Source organism: Lissotriton vulgaris, chromosome 8, assembly GCF_964263255.1.
Source record: "Lissotriton vulgaris chromosome 8, aLisVul1.2, whole genome shotgun sequence".
NCBI lineage: Eukaryota > Metazoa > Chordata > Amphibia > Caudata > Salamandridae > Lissotriton > Lissotriton vulgaris.
Genome location: NC_141696.1, coordinates 341,158,389 through 341,177,515, shown reverse-complemented (window position 1 = coordinate 341,177,515; position 19,127 = coordinate 341,158,389). Strand labels below are relative to the sequence as shown.

At 48.6% G+C, this 19,127-nt stretch overlaps 1 protein-coding gene across 1 annotated transcript in view; it reads left to right on the top strand.

Moving 5' to 3' along the window:
• KDM6A (lysine demethylase 6A) overlaps positions 1-19,127 on the top strand; it is a 789,178-nt gene that overhangs the window by 428,622 nt on the left and 341,429 nt on the right. The window contains exon 10 of the mRNA XM_086936102.1: positions 16,324-16,529. Within this exon, the coding sequence (XP_086792228.1) occupies positions 16,324-16,529 (206 nt within the window). The remainder of the gene's footprint in view (positions 1-16,323; positions 16,530-19,127) is intronic.

Sequence of the window (19,127 nt, the reverse complement as noted above, 5' to 3'; positions counted from 1 at the left end):
CGCCAGAACATCCACGTCTACCCCTACTTGGACGACTGGCTCATTCAAGCAAAGACAGAACAGCAGTGCGTGGACCACGTGTCACGCACCATTCATCTCCTGCACGATCTGGGATTCTCTCTGAACTACCCAAAGTCCCATCTCCAGCCCGCCCACGTGCGACAGTATCTGGGCGCGACAATCAATACTCTGGCAGCCACTGCGCAGCCAAATTCAGTGAGAATCGCCAGTATCCAGACGCTGATCCAACGATTCAGACCTTCCCTCGAAGGTGTTCATGGAGTTGATAGGCATGATGGCCTCCTGCATCTCCATTGTCCCGCACGCGAGACTACATATGCGTCCGCTTCAGGAGTGCCTTGCACGTCAGTGGACTCAGGCTCATGGGCAACTGACAGACCTAGTGTTGGTGAGCGGTCGGGCATACAACTCTCTGCATTGGTGGAATCCACAAAACCTTTGCAAGGGCCGACCATTCCAAGAGCCTGTGCCGCAGATTATCCTGACGACGGACGCTTCTCTCCAGGGATGGGGAGCGCATGTACTCCACTACACAGTGCAGGGACTATGGACACTACAGCAAAGGAAGATGCACATCAATGTGTTGGAACTGATGGCAATCTTCATGGCCTTAAAGGCGTTCAAAGTACATCTGTGCAACAAGGTCGTGTTGATCCGGACGGACAACATGACAGCCATGTACTACATTCAGAAGCAGGTGGGCACACACTCTCCACAGCTGTCTCATCTGGCTCAGAGCATGTGGAAGTGGGCCATTCAGAGGAACATCTTCCTCATGGCGGAGCATCTCCCGGGCAAGGACAACCAGATGGCGGACCTGCTCAGCAGGCACAGCCACCAAATGCACTAGTGGGAGATACATCCATCAGTACTCCAACCGTACTTCCAAAAGTGGGGTCGTCCAGAGATAGACCTGTTCGCCACAAAGGAGAACGCAAAATGCCAAAGCTTCGCCGCCAGGTTCCCACACCCGCAATCACAGGGCAATGCGATGTGGATGAACTGGTCAGGCAGATTTGCGTACGCTTTTCCCCCAGCACCTCTGATACCGCTGGTGGCACGCAAGCTCAGGCAGCACTCGATGACTCTCATCCTGGTTGCTCCGACGTGGGCTCGCCAACCGTGGTACACCACGTTTCTGGAACTCTCCGTGGTACTGCATCAAAGGCTTCATCTCACTCCCAGCCTTCTGACGCAGAGCCATGGCGACATTCAGCACCCAGATCCGCAACAGCTCAACCTGGCGATCTGGCTCCTGAAGTCCTAGAGTTTGGCTTCCTCAATCTACCTCCCGATTGCATGAACATCATTCGGGAGGCTAGGAAGCCCACTACTAGAGCTTGTTATGTGGCTAAATGGAAGAGGTTTGTCATCTACTGTGTGGACCACGATATTGACCCGCTAGATGCCTCCATTCAAAACATCATTTGTTACCTGTTCCACCTGTATCAGTGCAATTTGGCGTACTCTTCCATCCGCATTCATCTGTCTGCTATGGCAGCATACCTCCAGAATAGGCAACACCTGTCACTCTTTAAAGTCCCTGCTATCAAGGCCTTTCTGGAAGGACTCAAAAGAGTCATTCCACCAAGGACCCCACCAGCTCCAGAATGGAACCTCAATGTGGTTCTTACAAGGCTGATGGGTCCTCCCTTCGAGCCACTGCACTCTTGTGAGCTTCAGTTTCTGACTTGGAAGGTGGCGTTCTTAGTAGCAATTACATCGCTACGGAGGGTTAGCCAGTTGCAGGCGCTCACCATCCAAGAATCTTTCTTCCAAGTACATGCTAACAGGGTTGTGCTCCGCACTAACCCTAAATTCTTACCCAAGGTTGTATCTCAATTCCACATAAACCAGACAATTGAGTTGCCGGTGTTTTTCCAAAACCCAGAGACGCTGGCGGAGCGGATGCTCCACACCCTTGACGTTAAGAGAGCCTTGATGTACTATGTAGACAGGACAAAAGATTTTCGCAAAACCAAGCAGCTTTTTGTTGCTTTTGCCACACACCACAAGGGAAGCGCTATCTCAAAAGCTGGGATCGCTAGGTGGATCGTGAAATGCATTCAGATCTGTTATGATAAAGCTAAGCGCACTCTCACTATCCCACCGAGGGCCCATTCCACCAGGAAGTTGGGGGCCTCTATGGCTTTCCTAGGTAACATTCCCTTAGAAGATATCTGTAGAGCAGCCACATGGTCTACCACACATACTTTCACTAAACACTACTGTGTAGACGTGCATTCCAAACAGCAGGCAGCTGTTGGGCAGGCTGTTCTCAAAACACTTTTTCAGACTGCTGCAGCTGGCACGGGCGGCCGCCGCTAATGGAGGGACTGCTATGTATTCTATGCACAGATATGAATTCAGCAGCCCACATGCCTCGAACTGCAAATGCTACTTACCAGTATGCATCTGTTCTTGGCATGTAGGGCTGCTGACATTCATATCGCCCACCCTCCTCCCCGGCGCCTGTAGCAGCTGCAGTATTCATTCATATATATATATGCTCATAGCATGGTCATCACTCACGTACTTCACTCCATCTCTGCCAATGGCTAAAAACAATCTGGGTATGGAGGCGATGCCCATGCGCACTGTAGTCCAGGGGAGGAGCCACCTATCTCGTGATACTTCGAAGACTCTTCCAGGACAACAATGTGCAATCATCCGGACCCAACACTAGGCGGCGATCTATGCACAGATATGAATGTCAGCAGCCCTACATGCCAAGAACAGATGCATACTGGTAAGTAGCATTTTCACTACTCAGCATGTCTGTCGATCCACGATTCGTCTGCCTCTTCAGGAGGACCTTCTCTCGCAGCAGCAGGGGACGGTCCTCCACCCGAACCAGTCCAGTCTCCACTTACATGCGTGGAGATTGAGTGGCGGCATTTGAGGCCATTTGACTTGCCTCCTGATGTTTGTGATGTGATTCTGGCAGCCAGGCGTCCCTCCACAAAATCAGTGTACCCCTGCATGTGGAACATATTTGTGGCACGGTGCACAGCAAAGGCTGTGGATTCCCTTTCTGCCCCTCTTTTAGAGGTTCTCCTCTTTCTTCTTTCTCTTGCCCAGCAGGGCTCTGCTCTGGGCACTCTAAAGGGCTACCTTTCTGCCATTTCCGCCTTCTTAAGGCTCCCTGATCAGCCCTCTTTGTTCAAGTCCCCAGTTGTAAATAGGTTTCTGAAGGGTATCACTCATCTATTTCCTCCTGTTCCTTTCGTGATCCCTCAATGGGACTTGAACCTTGTTCTGACCTATCTGATGTGCGCTCCTTTCGAACCACTTCATAACTGGCCTCTTCGTCTCCTTACTCTGAAGACTGCATTCCTGATTACCATCACCTCTGCCAGTAGGGTGAGTGAGCTCCAGGCTCTTTCCTTTAAACCTCCCTTCCTTTGTGTCCATCCGGACAATGTTGTGTTGCGAACGCGACCCTCTTTCCTGCCCTAAGTAGTCACAGCCTTCCACATCGAGCAGTCCATCGCCTTGCCCACCTTCTTTCCGCCTCCGCATCCCTCGAAAGAGGAAGAGAGGCTCCACCGTCTGGACCCAAAACGTGCCCTCTCATTCTATTTGGATCGCACACACCAGTTCCGAGTGGATGACCAACTCTTTGTTGGTACGTGGGCGCTAAGAAAGGTCAGGTGGTGCACAAGCGGACCATCTCTCGGTGGGTCGTGTTGTGCATCAAGGTATGCTGCTCTTTGGCTATAAAGGAGCCTCCTGTTCGGCTGAGGGCCCATTCCACTCGGGCCACGGCGGCTACTACTGCCCTGGGCCGGGGAGTCCCCTTGCAGGACATATGTCGGGCAGCTACATGGGCTTCGCTGCACACGTTTGCAAGACACTAAGTCTGGAGAGAAGGCTTTTTCGCCGTTCCGTTCTCCAGGACTTTCTGGTGTGATCATTGGTTCGCAGACCCACCACCGGGGTTTGTATTGCTGGGGTATCTATTCTAAGGTAAGGAATCTAATACTAACCTGTTCTTTCAGATGCACAAGTTACTTCCCTTCGGTAACTCTGTATCTGTAAGAAACAGTAGTTGGTATTAGATTCCTTACCGCCCCACCCATCCTCCCCGTTCTGCGAACCGATATCTAGGGTTAAGGTCATCCCCTTTCAGGGCCCTAGTTTCATGGCACCAGTGTTGGTTTTTATCATGGCTCTGCGTTTCTGGCGCGGAAAAGCTATGTATAAGAACTGATGTCAGCGCGCAAGAGCGGCGTCAAAGTACTCCGGCGAAGTCATCCCGGCGCCGACGACTGACGCGGAGCCGCAGACAACGCCTACCGACGCGCAAGGGTAGTGCTACGCAAAAGTTTCCAGATCCAGTCTGACGCCTGGGGATATTCTAAGGTAAGGAATCTAATACTAACTACTGTTTCTTACAGATATATCGTTACCGAAGGTAAGTAACTTGTGCAATACTGCGTATTGGAATTTCCAAGGTGGTGTTGTGGGGCTGAGCCTTGTATTCACACAGTGTTAAGTTGACTTAAGCCTATTAAAAGTTTAAACGTCATTTTACCTTTCTGCTGCCTTTTGCACACGGCACACACTTTATTAAATGTTTAGAGTTTAGCAGAGTGTTTTGCTTCACGCGAGAATAACATGTTTTTCTGTATTAGCAACCTTGCTTGGTAAGCTTAGTCTGAACAGTGAGTGCCGAGGCCTGCAAGGTTATTTCAACACAGTGGTTGCTGTTCGGACTGATCAGCATACGTTCTAGACATAACACATATGCAGCTGTGGCCACCTCTGAGATTGGCGCGTTTAATAATGCACTGCGTAGGCATGATCACACACACTTGGAGAACATTCGTATGCTGAGAGCTGGTACAGAATCTGATGTTATCCACTTCTGCTAAATACCAGAGGTATGGGGCCGCCTATGTAATCCCAAGAGACCTTCTATAGATCTAAAATAACCTACTAGCAAGGGAGGGTGAAATATAGATATATTTTAAACCTGTTTCCATTTAGCATTATAACATGCTTTCTCCCTTTGTATTTTATGGAATAGTAACTAAGCTGACAATCTTGTTCCTCATAATATGTCTGCTTTCCTTTGGCTAAGATTCTGCGCATGAAAACACAGCATTAGAAATAAATATTTCAAACTTGCACGTATCCTCTTTTACTATCTGTTTTGGACTGTTATGAGAGTATAACGAAAGAGTGCTCATGTGTTCCACAATGTCTGAGGTAATCTAAGTTCCATGTTCTGGGTTGTCTAATCATTGGTATTTTGGAAGAGCCAATGAGACACTGATGCCAATCTGGTAGGGGATGTTGGGTACTAAGGTGAGTTTTGGTACACCCTAATTCTCGGTGGTTCCAAGTCTCTATGCACAGTTCTGTGTTGGAGCAGACTCCCTGATACAGTGGCACTCATCCGGCAATGCTTTTCGTTGCTAGTGGAACTGCGGACTCCTGTACGCCTTTCCACCTCTAGCCGGAGTGCTGAAGACGATCATGCGCAACCGGGCCCAATTCATTCTTGTGGCTCCGGACTGGGCACGAAGTGTCTGGTACTCAGAGCTCTTGAGAAAGGTCATCGATCTTCCAATCAGACTACCTCTTCAGGAGGATCTGATGCAGCAGCAGGGGAAGGTCCTCCACCTGAACCTGTCCAGCCTCCACCTCCTTGCGTGGAGATTGAGCGGCGACAGTTGACCGCTTTTGACTTTCCTCCCAAAATCTGTGATGTTATCTTGGCAGCCAGGCGTCCCTCCACTAAGACTGTATATGCCTGCAGATGGAACAGGTTTGTGGCATGGTGCACAGCAAAGGCTTTGGATCCCCTTTCTGACTCTTTCGGAGGTTCTTTTGTATATACTTTCTTTGGCTCAGCAGGGCTCTGCCTTGGGCACTCTCAAAGGCCACCTTTCAGCCATATCTGCCTCTCTTCACCTTCCCGATCTGCCTTCTATTTTCAAGTCCCCTATTGTGAATATATTTCTGAAGGGCATGACACACCTCTTTCCTCCTCCTCTGTTCATAAGGCCCCAGTGGGACTTGAACTGGTCTTGACCCATCTTATGTGCGCTCCCTTCAAGCTTTTTTACAACTGTCCTCTCAGGCTCCTCACTCTGAAGACAGCTTTCCTTGTTGCCATCACCTCTGCTCGCAGAGTGAGTGAGCTTCAACCTTTATCATCCAAACCTCATTTTCTTGCTGTTCATCCGTACAAAGTAGTCCTTCGCACAAGGCCCACTTTTTTTTCCTTAAGTGGTTACCTCTTTCCATGTAGGAGACACCATCACTTTGCCCACCTTCTTCCCACCTCCGCATCCTTCCAAGGAGGAGGAGAGACTCCACCGTCTTGACCCAAAACATGCACTGTCATTCTATCTCGACGCACAAAAGATTTTCAGGTGGACGATCAACTCTTTGTGCATATGTGGGGGCCAAGAAAGGTTCGGTCGTACAAAAACGCACCATCTCTTGATGGCTTGTTCTTTGTATTAAAATCTCCTGCTCCTTGGCAAAGAAGGAAGCCCTAGTGGGAATGCGTGCCCACTCCACCAGGGCAATGGCAGCTACTAGTGCCTTGGGGTGTGTAGTCCACTCCTTTACATCTGCCAGGTGGCCACGTGGGAATCCCTGCACACGTTCAGCAAACATTATTGCCTGGACAGCCAAGTCCGGAGAGATGTCTACTTCGGCCGCTCTGTTCTCCTTGACTTTCTGGTGTGAACTTGGTTGGCAGACCCACCTCCGTGGTTGGTATTGCTGTGGTATCTATTCTAAAGTGAAGGAATCTATAACTACAATCTCTTTCAGATGAACAAGTTACTTACCTTCGGTAATGATGTATCTGTAAGAGACATATGTAGTTATAGATTTCTTACCGCCCCTCCCATCCTCCCCGTTCTGCGAACTGACTTCTAGGGATAGGAACTCTCATCCAGGGCCCTAGTTATGTGCACCAGTGATCAGTATCTTTCATGGCTCTGCGCTTCTGGCGTGGAAAGTCGTGTCAGAACTGATGTCCGCATCCAGGGGTAGTGTCAAAATAGACACTGCAACATCATCCCAGCTAGCACGACGCCTATGACGGACGTGGAGTCGACCGACGCCACCTACTGACTCTCAGAGGTTCTGCTAAAGAAAAACTTCTGATCCAGCCAACGGGCTCGGATGTGTTTATCGTTCGGTCCCGTTACCGATCTCCTTTCGACTTCCATTCCTACATCATACCATCGGTATCGTCTTTGATCGGGATTCCAATTACCCGCGTCGTAGAAAGGCTTGCTGTGAGAAAGTGCCATCTTTCTTGCACTGGTATGCCCCCACTTTTTTCTGAACTGCTGATGTAATTTGACTGAGTGTGCCCTAGGTTCCTGCCAACCAGGCCTGTGTTCCTACCCTAACAACTATGTTGAAACTAAAACCCAATTGGCATCTCGGGCCACCTATCAGCCCCTAGTAAATGGTACCCAGGGCATGGTGACCAGGCTGAGTGTCTAAGTACAAAACTAAACAAAGAGTCGACATGGCACACATTCCTGTGTGCCATGCCCACAGAACCCACTGCCCTGGCATACTTCAGTCGCCCCTCTAGCTGGGTGCCCTATGCCAGAGGGGTGGGCACAGGTGCATGACCCCTGTGCCCCTACAGTACCCAGGACAATTTCTGGGAACTGTAAGTGCAGTGATGCCATTAAGAGTATATGGTGCTGGGAGGTTGTCATTACGAACTCCACAGCACCATAATGGCTATACTGAAGACTGACAAGTTTGGTACCATACTTCTCAGCACATTAAACCTGCACTGATGCCAGTGTGGGATTTAATGTAAAATGCCCCAGAGGGCATCTTAGAGATGCCCCCTGAAAACCTAACCTACAATCCACGTCTGGGCTGAGTGGCTGCAGATGCTGCCACACAACAGACATGTTGGTGGACCCCTGGGTGGAGAGCCCCCGGTCTCCTGGGCCTGCAACAATGCACATCCTGGGTGAGATGCTAGGTGAGCTTCTCTAGACCATTTGCTGTACCCAGCAACTGGCCCCCACCAGTTCTGACCCCCACTCAGGCGGGAAGACTGGCGGGAAAAACTACGTCAGTAAGGGGGGTTTGCCAGTCTGTGCCAACCCCACCCCTCAGGTGGGGGAGACGAGGTGAAGCAGGACCCCGGGCTCTTTCTATCTTGAAGATGGGGAGCCCTGCCCAATCACAGCTAGGCTCCTGCCCCCTCCCACAGGAGAGGAGCAGGCTAGGGGGTATACCCACCCTATTGGTCCCTGCCCTTGCCCTACCTGTAACGCCCCTAAATTCAGTATTTAGGGGCTCCCTGAACCTTCCTTCGGAAGATCCCGATAGGAAAAGAAGAAAGAAGACTAAGAGGAAGAGGACCCGCCGTGCAGCTGCTAACAGGACGAAAACAACTGACTTGGCCCCAGCCCTCCCGGCCTGTCGATCCTGGAACCTGCTCCTGCCTAAAGCCCGGCGACTCCTGTGGACAGCAATCTTGGGACACCCAGAGGACCTGCCTGCCTTGACCCTCTTAATACATGTGCTGCAACAACCCCCCTGGTGCAAGCCAGGAAGCTCCGGACCAGCCCACTCTGCACCCGCCGAGCCCGGCCCGTGTCCGAGTGATCCAAGACATGAGGACGTCCCCCCTGCGACTGGGACCCGAAGTCCACTGCCCAAAGACCCTCCTCGACGAACCAGACGACGCCTGCAGACTCAGAACCAGACCCCCCCCACCGCGACCAGCTGAGGGTAAGCTTTTCCAACACCCACAGACACCCCTGCACCCGGCGCCCTACAGCCCCCTGTGCCTCCCTTTGGGGTACCTACCAGTGCTCCCAGATCCCAACTTACCTCGCGACGTGCTGATCGCCCCTAGAGAGCCTCCGCCCCGAGCCTGCAGCCTTTCTTCCCTTTTTACCTTTTCCATTGGATAACATTGACCGCCCGACGGCTCAAAAGCACCCTGCACCCAGCCGCCCAAGTACAGATGGCTGTGCCTCCTTTGTCCTATCCTGCTTCCCCCTTTGTCCTAAGCAAGTGACCAGGAGTCCAGCTCCCAAACCACGTGGCCTGCTAGACAGCAGCCGCCAACCGGAGGCCCCCTGTTCCCCATTTGAAAACATTGGGCCTAACTACCTCTGCACCCGGCCGCCCCTGTGCCACTGAGGGTGAACCAACTGCTGTACCTACCTGACACTGGGGGACCCCTGAGTCTATGCCCAGAACCGCAACTTCACGAATCGAGTACTCACCAGGAAACCGGTAACTCACTTACCTGCCATTGAAAAACATTGACTGGTTTGACTCGAAAAATCTTTTAAGTGTCTACTTTTGAAAACTTAAAATAATCATATAAAATCACATGAATTCCGAAATACTCACCTGTGATCAGGAGAGGAGCCAGTACTGTACACTGTAGCCCAGTACTGAACCGCAAAAGTTATCCCTAGTGGGTTTACTAGAAACTTGTATTTTCTCCATAGGAATCCAGTGTCTGCTTTTCTATGAAATTTCTTCCAAGTGTCTACTTTTGAAATCTAGAAATATTCTTTAAAAATCATACGAAACACTGAAACGTAATTACTTACCTGATTTAAGTTGAGACCCCAGTGCTGGCCCCAGGAGCCCAGTACTGGATTACAAAAGTAACAAGATCGTACTTTACCTGCAACCTGAATTTTCTCCCATTGGATAACATTTCCAGATTTCTGTTAAAAGGTTTCTAAGTGTGAACTTTTAAAATAGCTTTTTATTCCTGAAAAAACTGTTTTCAGCTTAGACCCCCGAACTGAACCTAGGAGCCAGTCCTGGAATTACCAAAGTAATCTGCAAAGTAATGCACTGTGTTTATATAAGAAAAACCATTGAGCTCAATGCTAAATTGTGTGTAGAATTGTGTTGCCTACTGCAACCCCTGTACCTTTTTGTATTTACAAAGTGTATTGCCTTTCTGCAAAGTACTCATCTAGGACCTCTCCTATTGAGAACAGTATATTTTGATACCTGTTGGGTCTAGAAATAAAACCATTATATCTTTTGATATAAAAACAATTGGCCTGGAGTTCAGTCTTTGAGTGTGTGAAACCTTTTGCTGACTGAGTGTGTAGAACAAATGCTTTACACTGTCCTCGGGTACTGCCTTACTGCTCGACCAAGCTACCACTTTAGAGAGTAAGATCACACCTGGCTTTAACCTCTGTTATACCTCTGGGGTTTGTGGACTCTATACACGCTGTACCTTATTCTGGTCCATTATATATAGAGCCACTTTCCCACACTTGTGCTTCTCGATTCCAGCGTCCGTCAGGCCCAACTGCGCCATTGGGCCTTTGGCTCATGGAAAGAACACCCTTCAGGAAGTGCTCTGTGTGGATACAAATTTCCCCACACTGACCTACATGAGATTTGCAATCTGTCCCCAGAGCACGAGAGTCGAGATTGCCAGGCCTGCGCCTTGTTCCGGTCAAAGAAAACCATCAGAGACGTCAAGCTCAAAGTCATGGCGCAGTCCTCTTCATCGACACCAGACCTCATCATAGACGAGGCTCTAATCGATCTAGAGTTTGAAGAACAGCAGCAGGGCGACATAATTTCCGAGGCAGAAGATTCAGCTTCTGGAGCCGAAGGACAATCAGAAGACAAAGATCTTCTTCCAGCTGGTCAACAGGTCAACAGGTCGTGAGTACAAGCATCTACCCTGTTCACTCCCCTATACCGCGACAGGCTTCGGTTCCACCTCCACCTACGGATCCAGGTGCACACCGGCCAAAACCTTCAGATGCCCTGCCTTCTTGCTCGGCAGCGAAGAACACAAAAAGTCTCCAGTCGACTCAGGCTCGAGTCAGTCTGTTGGTCCGACAAGCAGAAAGGTCTTAAAACCAAAACTAACTCTGGCACCGAAGCAGCCCTCGGTACCGAAACCGGTTGAGCCGAGAACAAGCTCAGCACTGAAGGCAGTTCCCAAGCCTATCGAACGGAAGACCACTCTGTTCCAAAAAAAGTCGACCCACAGCCCATCCCGGCACCGAAACACCCAAAGGTTGACGATCCCAAAAGGGCTTCAGGACCAATAATTCCTGATCTGAAAAGCTCAGATCCAAATACGAAACAAAACACCAAGATCCGAAACCAATATCTGCTCCAAAGACTGCAAAAGACACTGTAAAACCTCAAAACAATTCAGTCCCAAGCAAGACAGGTCAGTACCGAAAAAGGATAGTTACACAGAAGAACTTTTCTGCCCAGATCCAAGACAAAAGACTCTTCAAATTAATCCAAATACTGGACATATAATTACAGTGCCTGAAAAGAGGAAAATGGACTCTCCCAAGCCACCTCCAGTTCCTCTCAAAAAACATGCTCAAACTTCCCCCTTAAGAATTCCTTCACCATTGCCAGAGATACCAATTGACATTTCCCCTGCGCACTCCCCATCCACCACGCATAGTCCTATACCAGAGGATGATGATGAAGAGATTTATTCACAGGGGTCAGAAAGTGAGCAGCACATAGATGACACCGACAATATCCCTGGGGCATCAGATGATCCTGAGAAGATTATAACGCGCCAGATGCACCAGATCTGCCACAAGATGATGCTTACCCTTCTAGACCATCTCCTCCAGATGACACTATTGGGTTTACGCAGCTTATTCATAGAGCAGCCACTTTTCATGGGGTGGATTTACATACAGATCCAGTGGAAGAAGACTTCCTTATGGATACATTGCTGTCAAAACACAAAACCACAACCACATTACCAGTAATTAATGGAGTGGTAAGACATGCACCAGAGGTATTCAAAGACCCAGTCAGAGCCAGGGTAATCAACCCCAATCTAGAACAAAAGTAGAAACCGGCTCCAACTGACCCAGCATACATCTTGGGTCAGCTGCCATTAGACTAATTGGTAGTCTCAAATGCGAGGAAAAGAGCTAACTCGCAAACAGGGATGCTCCACCCCCTGATAAGGAGTCCAAGCTTTTAGATGCCTCAGGGAAACGCACCATCTCACAAGCAGCCAATGTCTGGAGAATTGCTAACACTCAAGCTTTGTTAGCAAGATATGATCGAGCTCATTATGATGAACTAGAGACACTCATGCAACATTTGCCAGAACAATATAAAGCCAGGGCTTCTGACTTAATACATGAAGGCAAGGTCATTACCAATACCTAAATCAGCTGTGCGTTAGATGCTGCTGAAACAGCCTCTAGAGCAATAAATACAGGAGTACTGTTACGTAGACATGCCTGGTTATGCATCTCTGGCTTCAAGCCAGAAGTACTGGCCATTATCCTAAATCAACCTTTTGACCAGCAACATCTTTTTGGTACTACAGTTGATCATGCACTAGAGAAAATGAAAAAAGATACGGACACAGCAAAATCCATTGTAGCCTTACAAACTCAGACCCACCGAGCATCCTTTTGTCGCTTCTCTTACAGGTGCGCCTCTAAAGGTTTTCAAACATACAACACCTCCTCTTCTTATAAAGCGCCCACCCAAACCTCGCCCAGTAGAGGTTATTACAGAGGAGGATATTGAGGTAACAACAATAAGGGCAGAGGCAACAACCACCCCAGTGCCTCCACTCCCAAACAGTGACTTCCCTCCCATCCCCCCAGACTATTCCACTCTTGTCGGGGGGAGATTACAAAAGTTCCTACCTGTCTGGAACTCCTTCACCATAGACAGGTGGGTAAGACAAATAGTTCAGTCAGGGTATTGCCTGGAGCTCACTTCTACTCCTCCAACAATACCACCCAGACAGCTTCTCATGTCACAAGAGCATCTCACACTCCTAAAACAAGAGGTGGCATCTCTACTACAAAAGAATGCATTAGAACCAGTCCCAAAACAACATCAAATCACAGGAGTTTACTCCCTAAATGTTCTCATCCCCAAAAAGGACGGTTCCCTCAGACCTATACTAGACCTCAGGCCCTAAACCTTTACATACTGTCTGACCACTTTCATATGGACACATTACAGCAGGTTCTGCCTCTGTTAAAACAAGGAAACTTCCTTGCCACATTAGATCTTAAGGCCGCCTACTTCCACATTCCCATCCATCAAGCTCACAGAAAGTACCTTTGGTTCGTACTAGACGGTCAACATTACCAGTTCAAAGTACTCCCTTTCAGAGTAACTACAGCACCTAAAGTTTTCACAAAGTGTCTAGCAGTAGTAGCAGCACACTTAAGAAGGGACAACATTCATGTCTTCCCATATCTAGACGACTGGCTAATAAAATCCAAGTCATACCACCAGTGTGTGCAGCACACGCATCATACCATCTGCCTGCTACACAAGCTAGGGTTCACAATAAATCAAAAAAAGTCACATCTTCAACCATCCCGGTCTCAACAGTATCTGGGTGCCACAATAGATACCGCCAAAGCAATTGCATCCCCCAATCCAACAAGGATATAACATATGCAAGCTTTAATACAAAGATTCCAACCACAACACTCACTACCAGCTCAAGTGTTCATGCAAGTAAATGGAATGATGTCATCTTGCATCTTCATAGTGCCACATGCAAGACTCCAAATGCGCCCCCTGCAAGAGTGCTTAGCAAGTCAATAGAATAAGGCTCAACAACAAATAACAGAACCGGCTGGTGGTGGACCTCCGGACACATCGCTCTCTGCAGTGGTGGAACACCAAAAACCTTTCCAAGGGCCGGCCGTTCAATAGAGCCTGTTCTACAAGTGGTGCTAACCACAGACTCATCTCTCACAGGATGGGGAGCACATTTGAAAGAACACATAGTACAGGGCGCATGGATACTGCAACAAAAGCTACTCCATATAAATCATCTGGAGTTGCTAGCAAGTTTTTCTAGCTCTAAAATTGTTTCAGCGTTACCTAGCAGGCAAGGCTGTATCAGTCTGTACCGACAATGACAGCCATGTATTACATCCAAAAACGGAGGAACACACTCCTTACAGCTCTCCCGGCTGGCACAGAGCGTATGGAGGATCTGCCATTCCTCAAAAAATCTTTGTTAGCAGAACATCTAACAGGAGTTCACAATCAAGTTGCAGATCTGTTAAGGCGTCAAAGACAACATATACACAAGTGGGAACTTCATCCTCAAGTTCTTCAACCTTTCTTTCACCAGTGGGGCCAACCAGAGATGGATCTGTTCGCCACACATCGCAACTCCAAATGCCCAAGCTTCGTCGCCAGATATCCACACCCATTGTCCAAAGGCAATGCGATATAGATGAGTTGGTCAAACAAATTTGCGTACTCTTTTCCACCTCTCCTACTAATTCCATTAGTGGTACGCAAGCTACAGCAACATTCCCTCGCATTGATTCTCATAGCACCAACATGAGCAAGGCAACCATAGTACACCACACTACTAGAACTCTCAGTAGTACCACACCAAAAATTAAAACTCTCCACATCTACTGACACAGAACCATGGAGAGATCATGCATCCGGACCCAACGCAGCTCAACCTAGCGATTTGGCTCCTGAAGTCTTAGAATTTGAATACTTCAATCTTCCGCCTGATTGCATGAATGTTATAAAAGAAGCTAGATGTCCCACCACTAGAGCATGCTATGCAGCCAAGTGGAAAAGATGTGTTGTGTTTTGCACAAATAACATTAACCCACTAGATGTTTCTATACAAAACATCAAATGTTAGCTGCTTCATCTACAAAGATGTAGTTTAGCATACTCTTTAATCAGATTACATCTTGCTGCTATAGCAGCTTACCTTCAAAACAGACATCTGTCAAGGACTCAAAAGAATAATTACTCCCAGGACACCACCCTCTCCTGTATGAATTTAAATATTGTACTCACTAGACTTATGGGACCTCCATTTGAACCTTTACGTAAGTGTGAATTACAATTCTTACATGGAAAGTTGCTTTTTTAGTTGCTATTACCTCAATCAGAAGAGTAAGTGAGATCCATGCATTAACAATTCAAGAACCATTCATACAACTCCATCACAACAAAGTGGTTCTTAAAACAAACCCCAAATTCCTTCCAAAAGTCCTTTCACCGTTCCACCTCAATCAATCTATTGAGTTGCCAGTGTTCTTTTCTCAACCACAAACAGTTGCAGAAAGAGCTCTACATACATTAGATGTAAAAAGAGCGCTCCTCTACTACATTGATGGGACAAAACCTTTTCGTAAAACAAAACAGTTGTTTGGATTACCTTTATGTGGAGGAGAAAAGGACACAATCTCAAAAGCTGGAATTGCAAGGTGAATTGTTAAATGCATTCAAATTTGTTACCAAAAGCAAAACGCACTCTATCCATTCCCCCTAGGGCTCATTCCACCCGTAAATTAGGGGCATCTATGGCATTTCTAGGAAATATGCCCCTAGATGATATCTGTAAAGCAGCTACATGGTCTACACCACTCACATTTACAAAACACTACTGTGTAGATGTGCATGCAAAACAACAAGCTACTGTGGGCCACGCTGTCCTCAAAACATTATTTCAAACTACTGCAACAGATACTGGTGGTGGCAGCTAAGGGAGAAAACTGCTATGCAATCTATGCACTAATATGTGGTCTGCACCCCGTATGACTCGAAGGGAAAATGCTACTTACCAGTATGCATCTGTTCTTGGCATGTAGGGCTGAAGAACCACACACGCCCACTCGCCTCCCCTGCTACCTATATCTGTTCCAGTAATATCTTAGCTAAATACACAAGACCTAGACATCTTTTTCTGTACTCGTACAACTCCATCATTTCCCCAATGGCGAAAAACAATCTAAAGATGGAGTCGATGCCCACGCGCTCTATGCTCTACAGGAGTCCTCTCCCAAACAAAGACTCTTCCTAGACCACAACAAAGTGTAATCATCTGGGCCATCATCAGATGGCGATCTATGCACTAGTGTGTGGCTCTGCAGCCCTACATGCCAAGAACAGATGCATACTGGTAAGTAGCATTTTCTTTATCAGTGGGTTTATATTTATTTGTATGAACATTAACAAAGATCCTCTCAGTGCGAACTTAATTTGACAAGGTATCTAGCGATATGTACCTCAGCTCTTACTACTAATTGGGGTTTAATTTTTATAAATAACTAAGCTTTCAGAGTAGTCAAATGGACAATTTCCAAGAAAGTAAGAGCAAGATTAATTTACTTTAATTCAGCTCCATGCTGCTGATGTTTTCCACCGCATATTTTGCTGGTGGCTCACTTACATTTTCATGTCCTATGCTGAATGTGACTGAAATAATTTTAAGATATACTAATTAAGACAGATTAATGTATCTAATGTATAGTGGACACTACATTCTGTTCTCAGATCTAGGACTCTTCTCTACAAAAACATTGGTGGAAGCCAATAACGAAAACATTGTAGAAGTGAGGACACAATTACTACAACCTTCAGATGAAAATTGGGACCCCACTGGATCAAAGAAAATCTGGCGTTGTGAAAGTAGTCGCTCTCATACTACAATATCGAACTATGCACAGTACCAGGCCTCTTCATTCCAGCAGTCATTGAAGGTTTGTCTGCATGAGTTACTGTTTCCCTGTTAAGACTTTGTAATTGTCTGCTTCGTTTTGCATTGAGTTAATTTCATTCAACTTGTTGCTTTCCTTTCTGGGGTTGTTCTAGCAGAGCTCTTTCTTATAGAGATAGTATTAACTCACTGCAAGTGTGGGAAGACATCCGTGAAGCCCTTTGAAAGTAATCAAAACTGCTACGGACCTTCGTTAAATTGATCTACAAAGGTTAAATATAGTATTGTGGAACATTTCAATTCCATAATGTGTGACAGATAAAATAAACATGCTAATATTACTGATTACAAGTATAAAAATTGTTTAGCTGAAAGAGTTCTAGATTCCTTACCTTAGAATTTCCCCCAGGCGTCAGACTGAATCCAGAAAAAAAAATTCTCAGCAGTACCCTGCGCATCAGTAGGAGGCGTCGGTTGACTTTGCATCCTTCGTCCGCGACGTTGCTGGGATGACATTGCAGTGTCTACTTAGACCCTCCCCCCCCCCCACCACCCCCAACCCCCTCTCATGCTGATGTCAGTTCTTTCTTTTTTCGTGCCAGCCTAGTGCAGATCCGGAGAGATCTATCCATTTATTTTTTGACTACGGTTTTGTTGACATTTTGTCAACTTTGTTTGAGGCTTTGTCTCCTGGTGTGCGAGGGATGTCCCACCGTCGGATCCACTTCAAGCCCTGCAATTCTTGTCACAAACATGTCTTTGATGGACCCGCACTTCCTGTTCCTTTGGTGTCCGGAGCGCAACCATGACCAAATTCATGCTTCGACTGCCTTGCCATAAATCCCATGTCTTTGCGGGAGCGGTCCCGAAAGCTCTTGAAGGCCCGGCAGTCAACTCTGCATCGCTCCCGGTCTTGCTCAAGCGGAAGTCTGCGTCGCTCCCGGTCTTGCTTGAGGGGAAGTCTGCGTCGCTCCCGGTCTTGCTTGAGGGGAATTCTGCGTCGCTCGCGGACTCGCTTGAGGGGAATGTATTGAGACTGCTTGTGGAACCCCCAAACCTCGTCCCACTCCAAATCTTCGAAATCCTCAGGTAAGTTGAAGCGCAAGAAGAAGGCGAAGAAGCACCGGCGCTCTTTGCCTTCGCCCAATTGGTCGGCTGAAGCTACGCAGGACCCACAGCGTCGCCGATCTAGGACTCCTTATTCGGTGCCTCCTTCAGGGACGCCTCTGCGCCTCACTCTGTTTCTGGAAGCCAGTGCGTCCCCTGTCCAACTTTGTGTGTTTTACAAAGCCCTCCACAGTATCTTTGGGCAGCCCGACTCTGCTGGCACGCTTCGGGCCCCGCAGAGCCGGTCGGGAGTCCTGGGCCTTCAATGCTGACGGCTCCAGCCCCGGAGGGCTCCTGTGGATCCAAGCCTGGGTCCGGATCGACTCTGGTCGACCTTACCGGCCTTCCCCATCCTCACCCCCCAGATGGACCTGAGGCAAGACAGACGTTGGTCGGCGTCTAATTCGATGTCGGAGGGTACTTTTGGTCCCCTGTTCATCCCTGGTGTTCCCTATCACCCAGAAGGTGGTGATGAGGTTTGGGAGGGGTCGCTGGACCCTTTGGCAGACCAGCTTGAAGTGCCTTACTGGAGAGAGGACCTGGGTGACGTTAGTGGTCTGTACACTTCTCCAGACCTTGGCATGCTCTCTCCCCCACCGCGGCTATGGAGGAGGGAGCCTCTTAAACTGTGGCGGTGCGAAAGGCAGCCGAGGCCTTCGGCCGGGAGCTCTCTTCACTGCCAATCATGATGAATCTCCTGACAGAGGTGCTAAAGCCTGCGGCAACTTATTCTGAGCCCCTTCTGCCCTTCAGGGAAGCCCCCACTGGTCCAAGCCCAGCACAGGGGCTCCTCTGGAAAGGAAGATTGCCCGCCGCCCAGCTCCAGGCGACCCAGTTTTCCTCACCAAACACCCTTCCACTAGAAGCCTGGTGGTCCAAGCCTCCTCTTCCAAGGGCGCATTCCCTTCTGCTCCCCAGACACGGAATCTAAAAAGCTGGATCATCTTGGGAAGCGTATGTTCTCTTCCTCCAGCTTGGCACTGCAGTCCGTGAATACTGCGTGCCTCTTGGGCTGATACTCCCATACTTCCTGGGATACGATCAGGTAAGTGCCTCTGTGCCCGGAGGAGGTCTGGGCCGTTCTCTCCCAAGCAGACCTAGCTAAGTTCCCAATTCGCTGTGGACTGGATACCACCGTCTCACTGGGCAGAACGATTGTCACGCCGCTACGCCTGGTTGAGGACGGCTGGCTTTACGGGAGATGTCCAGTCAACCTTGCTGGACTTGCCCTTCGATGGCCGTTGCCTTTTCAGCTACAAAGCAGACTCTGCGCCGTTGGAGAGTTTTAAGGATTCTCGGGCTACAGCCAGATCCTTGGGCCTCGCTGCATTTTCCCGTCCAACTCAGTCTGCTTTTCCCCCCTTTAATGGCTACTGAAAAGGCACCCGTCCACTTTTGACCCAGTTTAGCCACCGGTATACGCAAGCTGACCAGTTTCTGTGTGGCTGCCGACGTGAGTCCCAGCATTCTCGCGGGTCTGGGAGCCAGCGGACGGGCCAGGCCACCCTTTCCCCCCTGCAGCAACGTCCAAGCT